General features: G+C 34.6%; 1 protein-coding gene across 1 annotated transcript; it reads right to left on the reverse strand.

Moving 5' to 3' along the window:
- Nucleotides 1-3,953: 3,953 nt before the first annotated feature.
- Nucleotides 3,954-6,015, reverse strand: LOC112801078 (xyloglucan O-acetyltransferase 2). The gene is made up of 2 exons (XM_025843613.3): nucleotides 5,554-6,015; nucleotides 3,954-5,114 (listed from the first exon to the last, which is right to left on the reverse strand). Exons 1-2 carry the CDS (start codon nucleotides 5,828-5,830, stop codon nucleotides 3,988-3,990), a joined length of 1,404 nt encoding a protein of 467 aa, XP_025699398.1. The 5' UTR covers nucleotides 5,831-6,015; the 3' UTR covers nucleotides 3,954-3,987.
- Between the last annotated feature and the right edge of the window lie 7,800 nt (nucleotides 6,016-13,815).

The following is a 13,815-nucleotide window of genomic DNA, read 5'->3' on the forward strand; positions in this document are numbered from 1 at the left end:
TGCTCTTCTCCTTCTCCCTCCCCCCCTCTCTTATGTTTTAGCGTGTTTCTTCCTTTCGTTTGGGGAAAAAGGGGTTGATGACCTTCATTTAAGTGGAGTGGGCTGGGCCTTGGGCCTAAAGTGGGTTTAGTTCGACCAGTTTGCCTCAATTTTAGGTCAAATCTTTTAAAATTAGTGTTAAAATTCATATTTTAATTAGCTCCATCTTATTAAATTATAAAATTCTATTTTCTAATTTTCTTAATTAATAATTAATTTATTAACTAATTATTTACTAACTTTACAAATTTTACAGAATGTCCCTTGAAAGCTTGTTTCAGCTTGATGGGAGCAAAACCATAGCAACCATAGAAGAAAGCAATTACGGGTAATAAGAACTAATAATCAGCATAATAGTACAATAAGACCAAACTTTTATTCAATTTTCTTTAATTTTAATATTGAATCTATGCAAGTGCTAGGACAAACAACTTTAACTGTACTTGCTGAATTGGTAAAACCAAACAATCAAATCAGTAAAGAATCAATTCCAAAACATTCATTCGCCGTAAAAAATTGAAGAATGCATCAAAATCAACCAGCAGGACCAACTCAACTGCAAAATCAACTAATCCATGATCAGAAAAAAAAGGAACAAGGGAAAGAGGAAGTGAATTGAAAAGAGAATAGGAAAGAAAAAGGAAGAGAAGGCATTGAAGAATACCTGAAGAAGTGTAGGAAATGATCGTTATCGTCCTCGTAAACAGTCAAAACTCAAAAGGCACGCCACACGGTTTGAAAAGTGAAAGCACTTTGGTTTCCTGTTCTTGTTATAGTCGTTACTCCTTGCATGCTCCACGGTCATCTTCGTTGTTTTTGTGTTTGTTTCTGTTTCTATTTCTGCTTTTATTTCTTCTGTTTTTATTTTTGATGAAGAAAAATAAGAGATGTTGTGATGAAGAAAAAAAAAGAATATTTTAGTTCGAATGACGATTTTAAAACTACTTTAAATAATAGAAACAATTTAATATGTAAAAACAAGTTGAAGACGAAAAATTTTTTTAGCCTACGACAAAAATCAAAATCGTACTTAACCCTAGATAATACGTCACTAACCTAGCTAAATTCAAGAGCATAACATTTTCCATCAATGGCATTGTAAAAGGTAAAGGTGGTGATGTGAGTCCGTTCCTCTTCCATTCTTCCACCTAACTTATACTTTCTTTTTATTATAAAATAAAACTTGTCACGAACTTGCAGTTACCCACAAATTTCAACCATTGTAACTGTCACCGACACTATTAAGGGGGATAAATAGACAATCACGTACTCTGCCCTAGATATTCATAGTTCAAAGTACGGTACCATCTGTGTCTCTCTGTCACCTACAAAATTCACACTACTCCTCAGTCACTTAGAATGTTTATATCATTCTTGATTATCCTGAAAATGTAACGTTAACCTGCAATTTCTAACCGTAAATAGTTTAATTAATTAAACAACTGATGATAATTATTATAGCAATTCCAGTAACCTACTCCCTTCGTGATCAGATTAAATTATTCTTGTTATTATTATTTTAGTCTTCTAGAAGCTTTAACATGAATGTAGTTAGTTGTCCAGTGATATATTAACTGCATGTGTCATCCTCCAACTCATCACACATGAAAAGGCAACTTTTTTAAAAGAAATAAAATAAAATAACATATAAGAGATGATGCCGAGTTATATAATCCAACAATATATGAGAGAATATCTTCATCAATCATATATATATATGTGTGCATATGAATGTCAAATATCGAAGTAGTTATTTACTAAACTAGATAATCCTAATTAATCTTCACTAAGCCCTTTTTTTTTTTGGTCAGGTGAAATCTGATCTCAAAGGTAATAATAATAAGCAAAGGAGAAGTATAAGGGAATAGCACGTATATTAAATAACACAAATAACGGATTAAAAAAATGTAAAATTAATGTTAAAATTTAAATTTTAATTAATTAAATATTATTAGATTTTAAAATTTAAAATTTAGGATTAGCACACCTAAATACATTCACACTACATACAATTTTTACCATTCCATAATAAATATTATTAAATTTTTAATAAATTTTAATATTATTTGACTTCTGTCATGCAGCCTCCACAATATCCCGCTGGTCCACGTCCAAATTTCGCCGTCGCCGCTGGAGACAGTTTTGACGCAAGGTGCTTGTCTATCTGAAAGTGTCACTGTCACGTAATACCCGTGCAGCCACAACCATTGTTGTTTCACAATCCTGTGCTCTTGCCTACGTTGTTGTTCACGACCCCAAGGCTGTCGCCGTCTCCACAGTGCTCCACCGGTCTTCATCCACAGTTCGCCATCACCGCTGGTGAGAGCTTTGATGCAAGGTGCTTGTTCGTCCGAGAATGTCGTTGTCCCGCAATACTTGTGCAGTCGTAGCACTGCTATTTTGGAATCTCGTGTTCCTGCCGCTGCTGCTATTCACAACTCTTATCAACTAAATCGGATGTTCATTTTACTAAGTATGCGGATGATTCTTTTAATTCTAAAGTGGATGTTTATCTGGGTATATCATTACTTGATTTGCTTGATTCTACATGCACATGCTCGCGCAGGATGTTCATTTTATTATGTATGCAGATTGTTCTTTTCACTAAGATGTAGATGTTTATTTGGATCATACCATTTGGATAAACGAAACAAAGCGGCACGCGATGGAAGTGGCGAAGACACGACGCAGCAGCGTGGAAGCAAGGGCAGAGGTGCAGGGAGCGCGATGTAGGGAAGAAGAAGGTGCAGCGGCAGCGTCGATTGCAGGAAGTACAGGGACAACGTGATGCATGGGAGAAGAAGGTGCAGCAGCGGTGCGGCGTGTTGCTTCTTCAGACGATGGCGGCGCCAATGAGGTGCGTTGGTAACGGGGTGACAGAAAATGGAGAGTGAAGCAATTGCGATAAAAAGAGAGAAAGGTGGATGGTAAGAGGTTAGGGTTGTAATGAATAAATGGGATGTAATATTTTTTGTTTTAGTGGATCTGAAGTGCAGCCCATTGTTCACATTGTTCGTACCCCGAATAAAGTTAAAAAAAACTTTTGGTTAAAAACCCAGTTGCACCGGTAACTAAAATGATCTTTTCCTTGAAATACTCCTCAACACTATTACTTGTGAACTCTGCCATAGCTAATTGAAATAACAAATAGCTGTAGTAACTAACAAATAGCTGTAGTAACTAACGGTATATGAAAATGTGTACTAAATCTTATATAGTTGTTTGGCTCTGTTAATAAATGCCACAAAATGTTCTTCACGGCAGCATTTGCACAAGCTGCAGAGAAATAGCGGCGCGCAGTCAGGATGCAGCGGTATCGGCATAGGGGTGTGGCAACGTCAGCACGGGCTGTGGGGGAACAGCGGTGTTTCGACCACATCTGCATTAGCAGTGAGACTGCGGCGTCGGAATGGCTGTCTCAATGATGGGTTTTGGACGTGGACCGGAGATTGACAACAACAAGTTTTGGACGTGAAAAGAAGGACTGTCGAGATGAACGATGATGTCAGTGGAGGAGGAGAGAAAGGTTGACATAGAATAAAAACGTAATGTCACGATATATTAAAAGGAGGTTATGTTATCTAATTTTAATAATTTAAATTCAAAAATTAATTATTCTAATAAATTAAAAATTTGATTTTAATAATTAAATTTAACTTTCTTTTTATAAACCGATATCCACGTTATTCAATATTTTACATTGTTTATCTATACTTTTTCAATTGTTATCATCAATAATTCAATATACAGCATTAATAAATATTTTCCCTCACACAACCACAGAAATTAACAAGTACAATGCTAGATTAATGCACAGATTCGCTTTATAACCACAAAAACAATGTATAAACAAAAAAATCACCTCCCTAATGCAATAGTCACCACCACCTATATATGTTTAAATAGTACATTAATTACATCAATAATATTTCATTATTCCCTTGGTTGTTATTTCCACTTCTTGATCATTTCAAGAAAAATTTCATTCCATGTATCTATAGGCCCTGGCAAACACCAATGAACACAATCATTTTGAACATGTTCTGGAACCCCTTCAGAAAATGGAAAAGGATACATATAAGGACCAGGATGACCATCAGGTCTTAAGAGTGCTAATTTTGTTACATCCAATGCCTCAAATCTAATAAACCCTAATAATCCACTTTCATTATTGCCTTTTTCCTTCGCGATTGTAACTTCTTCCATCTCAATCTTCCTAATCTCAGGATCCATTCCTTCAAGCTTTTTCTCTTCTTCCTTATAAGGCCTAGTCATTGAACATGTACCTGCCTTATCCCAATCACCTTCAAAATGAGCAGGTGAAAATGTCTTCACAATTACATCAACACCATTATTATTGGAATTTCCATTTCTACCCCCTGTTAGTTTCCTCTCAATTATGCTATTAAGGGTAGTCCTTAATGCCTTCCTTAATGGATCATAAAAATCAATTTGAGTGTGATTAAATTCAGCAACATTCAAGCTTCCCAAAATTTTCCCACCCTCATAGTAAATTGAAGGAAGCAAAAACCAATGGCCAAATGAAATTACAATCATATCCCAATTACCAATATCCCTAGCCCACCTCTCATTAACATGATCCAAATACATAGTATTATAATATTGCCCATTATTTGATCTCTCTACACCTTGAACAAGAAATGGGGACCAATACAATGAGAAACTTGAATTATGAGAAGGGAAGTGCCACCTACGGAATTTATTGTCCTCACCATTTCTATACACAAGATTTGGTGTTGAAATTGTGGACAACATGCATAGTAGTGACTCTAATTGATTCCTAGCAAGAGAGTCACCAAGAAAAGCAATGTGCTTGTTCCTAACAAGTTGGAGAAAAATGTTGGGGTCAAACCTTGGAAGATTGCATTGACTTGGCTTCCATCTCCAATATAGGTACCCTGAGTCAGGTCTTCCATTTGGGGTGCATTTCTCAGTCTCTTTGACCGTTCCACATGTGGTTGCATTGTACAAAGGGCTTATGTTGTCACTCACCCATTCTCCATTGGAGTAGTCACATTGGTTCTCTTCATCGTCATAATAAGCCTTTTCCTTTTCTGCCACACCGAGAAAAATTAATGATAAATTACAATGCATTTATGTGAAGCATTCTAGTAATAAACCAACAAACTTAATAAAGCCCCATGTCACATGTTGTTATATTATGTGTGATTTGTGAAAATAAAAATTTTGGAAAATGGGTTTTTTTTTTCAAATTAACCAAATACAAAAAAAAAATAAGTAAAAGAGAGCTTATTGTGGAATTTAAGACCAACAAATAAGTAATAATCAATCACTTTCTCTGCTTCAAAATAATTGTGAATCTAGATAATAAAGTGGTGCATGGAAAATGTATTTGAATAATTCAGACACGTTGAGTTTCCAATGCACTATTTTGTTTAAACTCACAGTTATGTTTTGAAACAGATGTAGTATATATTTTTAAGCAAGATAGAAGAAAGTACACCATGCATAAACATTGCACAATGCATATACCTGTAGAAGAAGAATTTGTTGTTGATGACCGCGACGAAGAAGGAGAAGAAGAAGAAGAAGAAAGAGAAGAGTGGTAGGTGATGGTGATGGAGTTTGAATGAGGAAGATGATGAGTTTGTGGAGAAGAAGAAGGAGGAAAGGAAAGAGGGTAAAAGTGTAAGCAAAGCAAAGCAGTGGGAAGGAGAGCAATAGGAAGCAAAGCATAGAGTGTTAATGGAAGAATTCTCTTAATGAGACATAATGATTGATCCTTGAATGGGTTTGTAGCAATTCCCATCTTCTCTGCTTTTGTGTTTGTTTATGTTAATGTGGAAGTTGAAGAGGTAGATAGAGATGTTTGCTAAGCACAATATTGGATCTTCCACAATCTCTGAAATACAATGATTGTATTCATTCCGGATTTGTTGCAGAGCGAGAAAAGACACCAATGATTAGATATACCTTATCAATTATGCACAGTAACTAGAGCAATTTACTCCTCTTCCTTTCTTGACTTGTCATACCTTAATTAATAATTAGATATAGGTATCTTGTTCTTGTCTCGTAAGGGCATATTTTGAGAGGATAACAATACAAAATTTTAAAATTCTTAATGAATTCAATATATTAGAAATATAAAAAATGTTTATCTTTTCAATAATTTTTGATAAAATATTTCTTCTTTTAGTATCTTATATTTTTAGGACATAGATTAGCAAAACTCTTAATAATAATTATAAGTAAATAAATACAAAGAGTAAAGGAAAAACGATAAGTTTTATTATTGTGCAATTTATCGTTTATATATAGTTATTGCTGTGTGCTCTCCTCTTTAATCTTGTTCCCTACCCTCCAGTTTCTGGTTCATCCGTTCTGTTTTGCTCTTTTAGTAGGAGCAGATTTTTGTTTTCATATTAGAATTAGTATTTCTGCTATTATCTTGTACATTAAAAATGGATATTAAATATCAAGAATAGACACCACATTAAGCGGGGGACAAGCATTTAATAATTAATAGTGGTAAAATATAAATAAAAATATAAAAAAATGATCATTTCACTCTAGATGCGATTTTTTTATGTTGTATATTCAGGGACAGAGCTAGAGTTTTTTAATGGAGGGGGTCAACATGTAATATATAACTTGACAAGAGAGAAGAAATAAAAATAAGAAGGTTAAATTGTAAAATAATCAATTTTTTATATAAAAATGATCAAGTTTGGGGGGACCATTGCCCCCGTTTCTTAATACCAAATTCCATCCCTTTGTATATTATATGAAATATGAATATGAATTTATAAAAAAATATCATTATCAAACTAAAATTGACAATATTCATTTCTAAATATAAAACCACAGTTTTGTAGGTTTTTTTCCCCTTTAAAATCGCATTAGTACTCTTACCCTTAGTTTGGTTATAAGCTATAACTTAATTTCTTTCCATTTCAACTTCATTGATTCCCGAACTCCCAATCACTCCAATAATAAATTAAGTCGTTCTCTAATTTCTAATGTTGGTCAGTACTTTACAATTATTTTCTGGTTCTTTTGGGAAAATGTCTTCTTATAGAGGCAAAGTCGAAAGACCAAAATACCCCGTTAATAATCTTTCAATTTAGAATGTTTTTAGTTGCAAGCTGAACACAGGTGCTACATTTGCAAGGACATAATTGTCTTAATACTTTACACTTTACAGTAGCCATAGCCCATAAGAGCCATGGAGGCATGGACATGGTTCCCCATTCATCGGTACCCTTTTCAACGACAAATTCAAAAATCAAAAGTGAGTTTTGGCCTTCAAAGGTCTTTTTTTTTCCTTTTAATTTGCTTTTTGAATTGCGATTTTCCCGTACGAAATAAGTTTTTATTGATATATTCTTTAATAATAAAAAAAATTGATATCTTCTTATTGCATAATACATTTTATAACCTCGATATAATGAATTATGTAATAATGACTTTATATGTATTTTTTATTTAATTAGTTTAGTAATTAACAAATTATAGTATTAAAATATCTCTTAATGATACAGGTGAGAAGTGTCGGTGACTTTCAAATGGTAGAATTTAGAAAATAAAGGGAGAAAGAGAGATGAGAAGTGTTGCATTAAAAATAAATAAATGAATTGAATGAATAATATGTATACATGAGTTTAGTTTTTTTATATTTTATTTTAACTAATAATTGTTATATATGTTGTATTATTATAATTTTATTATTTAAAAAAAATATGTTTAATATTAGGATTAAGTATGATTTTGGTCTTTAAGGTATAGACCGAAAAAATTTTTTGTATCCAATCTTTTTTTGCATACAAAATCGTCTCTAAAGTTTAACTTAATTTTAAAACCATCATTCGGACCAAAATACCCTTCTCCTTTTTCACCAAAATATCTAGTTTCTATTCTTCTTTTTCTTCTTCTGCATCACAACATCATCTCTTCTTCCTTTTCTTCTTCTTCATCACAGTGCTAACAACAACAACAATAAAATCAGAAGTACAACTAATTAATAAATATAAAAAATAGAATTAGAAATACAAAGTTGAGGAAATTGATTTTATTTTCTCAAATATACAAAGCTCAGAAAAATGTGGTACTGTGCATTGCAGCTTGTTTTCTCTATTGGTAAAGCACCAGAAGATAAAAAAATTAGAACACAAGAATCAGAAGAACAAAACACAAAGAGATCAAAGATCAAATCAGAAGTAGAAAAAATTAGAAGCAGAAGAAATAATGAACAATAAAATCAGAATCAAAAGCAGAAAAAATTAGAAGCAGAAGCAAAATGAATCAGAAATAGAATCGGAACCCTAGGGAGGACCAGCGGCAAGGACCAACGGCGAGTACGCGAAGCGGCGGCAAGGAACAAAAGCATCGGCGGCAGTGGTGGAGCGTGACATTGACGAGGCACCCCTCTTCCTCTCCCTGGCCGTGCGTTCATTCTCTCTCTCTCTCTCTCTCTCTCTCTCTCTCTCTCTCTCTCTCTCTCTCTCTCTCTCTCTCTCTCTTTATCTATCTATCTTCACGAGCTCTTCGATGGCGACAAGGCGTGGCGGCAAGGCTCGCGTCTCCTCTCTCCTTCGCGAGATGAGGAGCAGCAGCGAGCGGCAATGAGTAGTGGCAATAGGAGAGAGGAGGATGAGCAGAACGACAACGCAGCGAATTCCCTTCTCCCCTCGCGTGATTCCCTTCTCCCCACCTTCCCTTCCCCCTTCTTCCCTCTCCCTCCTAGCGTGATTCCCTTTCCCTTCCCCTTCTCATCAGTTTTCTTTGTTTATTTTATAATCTTTTTAGTTAAGGTAATTTTGTAATAAAACTTAAAAATTTGGTAAAAAGAACGATTTTAAACCTAAGTTAAACCTTAGAGACGATTCTATATGCAAAAAAAAGTTGGGGACGAAAAAAATTTTTGGCCTATACCTTAGGGACAAAAACATTTTGCGCATATTTGCGGTGTTTATCCGAATTCAATCCAAAAATTACGAATATGGATCCAATTCGCACACTAATAGGATCGGATTGCGGATTTTAAGTAGGTATCCGCGGATCCATAAAAATAATAAATAAAGAAGTAAATATTCTTTTTATGCTTTATTTCAACTAATAATTATCATATATGTTGTAGTATTATAATTTTATTATTTGAGAATAGTATGTTTAATATTATTTTAAGATTAAACATGTTTAAAAGAGTAGAAAAAAGGATTTTATTGATATTTTTAATAAAAATAAGCTTTTCAAAATATTTTTTTAGTTTTGCGGATATATCCGATCCGATCTTCAAATGTGTTTATCGGATTGGATCAGATCCAAGCTTAAAAACTGTAGATATTGGATCTGATATGATGATTTTAGTGCGGATCGGATTGAGATTTCGGTCATATTCGATCCGCGTTCACCCCTACTATACTCAGCCTCGAAGTTGGACTTCAAAACACATTGTTGCTTTTTTGCCCTATATAAATGCAATACCCTGTTATAAACTTCCTATCCTCTATGATCGAAGCCCAATCAGAATTAGAATAACCTGTGACAGCTAAAGATGAGCACTTTTGCATGTGTAGTCTAACTATTCTTATTCCTTGTAACTATATTAGGATTCTCTTCACTTCCTTCTACTGAGGAGACCCTGGAGCTTGCATGAATTGACTCACTCTGTTCACCAAAAATGCTATCTCTAGCCTTGTAATAGTAGAATACCTACAACAGACGGATACAAACTTGGATTATTGAACACCTCACCATCTGTGAAAGTCAGTTTTAGATTTCATGTCATTGGAGTTGGAGCAACTTTGTAGTCTTGCATTGATGCCTTTTGAAGAACATCCTTGATATACTTGGTCTATGATAGCACCATGCCTCCATCACATGTCTTTGTTACTCCTATACCAAGAAAGTAGTGAAGGGAGCCCATGTCTTTAAGTGCAAAAGTCTTGTTTAGCTGCTGAATAATACTAATAATTGCGTTTGATGAGGAACCTATGATGACAATGTCATCCACGTACACAAGCATAAAAGTGATTGAATCTTTTGTTTTTCTCACGAAAAGACTAACATTAGACCTTGTTTGGGTGAAGTCTAAGCCTTTTAATGCTGTTGAGAGCTTGGTAAATCAGGTGCGTGGGACTTGTTAAGACCATATAGAGAGTGGGTTAACTTGTAAACCACTTGTGAACCACCGATTCAAAACCTCTTAGTTGAGTCAAGTAAATTTTTTCATGAAAATCTCCGTGTAAAAAATCATTATTAACATCTATTTGTCTTATGTCCCAGCCTCTAGAGAGAGAATTAAAATAATTCTTACACTTGTTGGTTTGATGACTGGGCTGAAAGTCTCTTTAAAATCAATGTGTGCCCTTTGATTGAACCATTAAGCTATCAACCTTGCCTTGTACTTGCTCCTTGTGCCATGAGGATTTCGTTTTACTCTAAACACCTATTTGCTTCCGACTGAAGATCTACCTTTTGGTAATTCTATTAGCACCCCTGTTTGATTTTGCATAAATGTTGCATATTCCTCATTCATTGATTGCCTTCGATGAGGAATGGTGTAAGCTTGATTGTTGAATCTGTTGACTCACATCTGATTGTTAATTCACTTCATCTTGAAAAACTCTAAGTTTACTAATGCACTCTTGGATCATGTTATCATAGCATGTTTGTTTGCTGTTTACGAGGGAGGTTGTGACTGAATATCAGAAGTTTGATGTTGATCTGTAGTTGACATGGCCTGTTCTTGAGTATCATGAGATTCGAAACTAGAAACTCTTGCCAATTCTGGTGTATGAGGCATGTGAGGTAGTTGGTTTGTGTGGTTTTTGACACTGAAGGAGTGGATTGATTATCCAAACTTGGTTGGGGCTGAGATATCCGAAGAATTAACTGGTGTAAGTGCATTAAGTGGTGCAGCTACTAACTTTAGCATTGAAATATAAGGTATTGACAAGGAAGGAACACTGGCTAGTGGAGTTGAACTAGAAATAAAACCAAAACTACCTTCTTTGTAGAAAAACACATCTTCTTGAAAATGCACATATCTAGTAACGATGATCTTACCTCTACTTGTGAGACACCTAAAACCTTTATACTCTCGAGCTGGTCCAAGATATACACATAGTTATGACCGGAACAGAAACTTATGCTTGTTGTATGGCGTTGTATGAGGGTAACACAAACAACCAAATATTCTTAGTATATCAAAAGGTGGAGATTGTTGCATTAGCTTCTCATAGGGTGATTGATAATTCAATACTGGAGTAGGTAACAGATTGATGAGTTGGGTTGTAGTAGTAAATGTTTTCCCCCAAAATTTCATAGGCAAATGAGCTTCAGCTAATAGAGTTAACCCTAGAGTTGTAATATTCTTATATTTCTGTTCTATGGCACCGTATTGTTAGTGCACATGCGGACAAGCTAAGAAAAGCAAGGGATAATTTCTTCTATTCTAAAAAAATTAGCTAAAGTAGTATATTCTTTTGCATTGTCAGATTGAATATACTTAATCTTTGTATTAAATTGCAGTTCTACCATTTTCTTAAATTAAACAAAGATTGAATGCAGATGAGACCGATTATGTAACAAGAAAATTCAAGTATATATATTTTGAGAAAGCATAAATAAAATGTAGATATATAGTATCTTGATTCATTTATTGAAGGAATGGGTGCAGGGCCCAGATCTCAGTGTACAACAACTCTAAAGGTGAACTTATTACAGTGTGATAAAATGTGAAAATAAGAGTTGTCTAGAATTTCCTAAACAACAAGAATTACATAGAGAGTTTGAAATAGTAAAAAAAATTTCTATCTTTAAGGACCTTTAACAATATATTAGAGGACGGATGTCCAAGTCTCAGATGCTATAGTCTAAAAATAAAATTATTGTCCAATTGAATAGAATATGCAACAACATCTACATTACTGATTGATTCCTTTAAGCAAGCTGGACCAAATGAATATAAATCATTTCTAACCATTATTCCTTGGAGAAGAATCTCCTTAAAATCCTGCCATTTAACCAAACATTTGTTAGGATGAAATTCAATCCATGTATTATTACCACAAACAAATTTATGAACACTACGTAAATTCTTTCTAATTTCAGGTATAAGCAGTAGTCTTTGCAATTTAAAAATATGTTGAGAAAAAAATTATTTTAATAGTGAATAGCCAACTTTTAAAATACGTAAAGAATTTTCATTATCTATAACTACTTATTTTTTACCATTGTAATTATTATATTCTATCATGTTTGAACCTTCTGAAGTCATGTGATGAGTAGCGCCCAAAACTAAATACTAATTTGGGTCATAAATGGTTGAAGATGTGACAGCTAAATTAGTCATAGTTATAATTATTTGAGGTCTATTTTGACAGCTCCCAAATATTTGATCGAAACTATACCAGCTGTTCTTGCCTACTTAATCCGAGGTATAGCTCATCCTCCGACCAAGATCAGCAAACTTCTCGGCTGGATCACGATATACGTCGGCAATGGATGAACAATAGGGTTGGGAACCTGCAAAGGCACTCCAATGCTCAAGTTAGTGTAAAGTAGATAATGGATCCTATCTTAGAAGAAAATGACATACCTTTCCTAGCTTTGTTGTCCGCCTTATATTTTAGTGGAAAGGTCGGCTGTTATCCTTGGGTTGTAACGTTCAGGGAGAGGATTAATTGTGTATCTGACGTTATTGGTTTAAGGTTGTTTATAGCTCATTATGAAATGATCGGTTACGATTATGAATTAGGCGTTACCGAGCTATAACTTATAACCAATGATTACTGGTCATATCACTGCCCCCAAGCTTGACCTGACTTTAAGGAGATAGGTTGAGCTTTATAATAGTCGAGTTATAGCTCGGTATACTGTGCCCTCAGGTCAGCGTATCTCACTTAAGGTTACTTAGAGGTAACTGAAAAGGCTTGACACTGCAATTATAGTGTTTCCCCTCGTTTGAGACGTGTACAGCTTTATTTATTATTATTTTTCCTAGATGGGTACAACTTCCAAGACTTTCTTATAACCGTTCAAAGTGGGCTTCATTTAATGGCATTGATTTTCATCATGGATTCAAAGAGTTAAGTAAATGAATGGTTTGGGGTCTAGCTCTTTGTTTCCTGCAATAAACTTCAAGTGGTTATCCAGAAGCTTCTAAACACAATGAGTACCAGAGGTTAGTCTCATTCTTCCCCCTACTCTATTTTGTTTTCGTTGCCATTTTCCTGGGTTTATCTAAAACAATAAGTGAGAAGAAAGGAAAATTTTTACCCAAGATTGAAGACGACGAGTCTTATGATTGGGTCGATGATGATGTCAAAATAAGGGCTTCCCTATTTTCTGATAAGGATAGTGTAAATGAAGTTAAGTTAGCTAGCATAGTTAAACCTGGATTCCATTTGGAATTACTGCCATGCAACCGTTCTGATCGGGTTTTTCATAGAAAAAGGGACTTCGAAAGCTTTTTTATGTACAATTGCGTATTGGAGGAACTACGTGTTCGACTCCCGTTTACTCAATTCGAATGTGATATTCTGAAACAGATGAACTGCGCTCCGTCACAAGTTCATCCTAACGGCTGGGCATTTATAAAGTGTTTCCAAGTGTTGATGCAATTTCTGAAAATTGAACCGGAATTGGAGCTTTTCTTTTCACTGTTCCAAGCCAAAGGGGTGTGGACACTACAAAAAAAAGAGTTTAAAATGGCATTGACATTACGGCAGTTTTAAAGAACCGCCGTAATACCCGGTTATAATGGCATCTTTGGTTGCCGCCATAATT

The sequence above is a fragment of the Arachis hypogaea genome, chromosome 5, assembly GCF_003086295.3.
Source record: "Arachis hypogaea cultivar Tifrunner chromosome 5, arahy.Tifrunner.gnm2.J5K5, whole genome shotgun sequence".
Classification (NCBI taxonomy): domain Eukaryota; kingdom Viridiplantae; phylum Streptophyta; class Magnoliopsida; order Fabales; family Fabaceae; genus Arachis; species Arachis hypogaea.

Excerpts from the sequence above, each read along its gene's own strand:
- LOC112801078 (XM_025843613.3), bottom strand. The coding sequence starts at position 5,830 with ATGGGAATTGCTACAAACCCATTCAAGGATCAATCATTATGTCTCATT. Across the intron at positions 5,115-5,553 it reads AACAAATTCTTCTTCTACAG|AAAAGGAAAAGGCTTATTAT; the intron begins GTATATGCATTG and ends TCGGTGTGGCAG.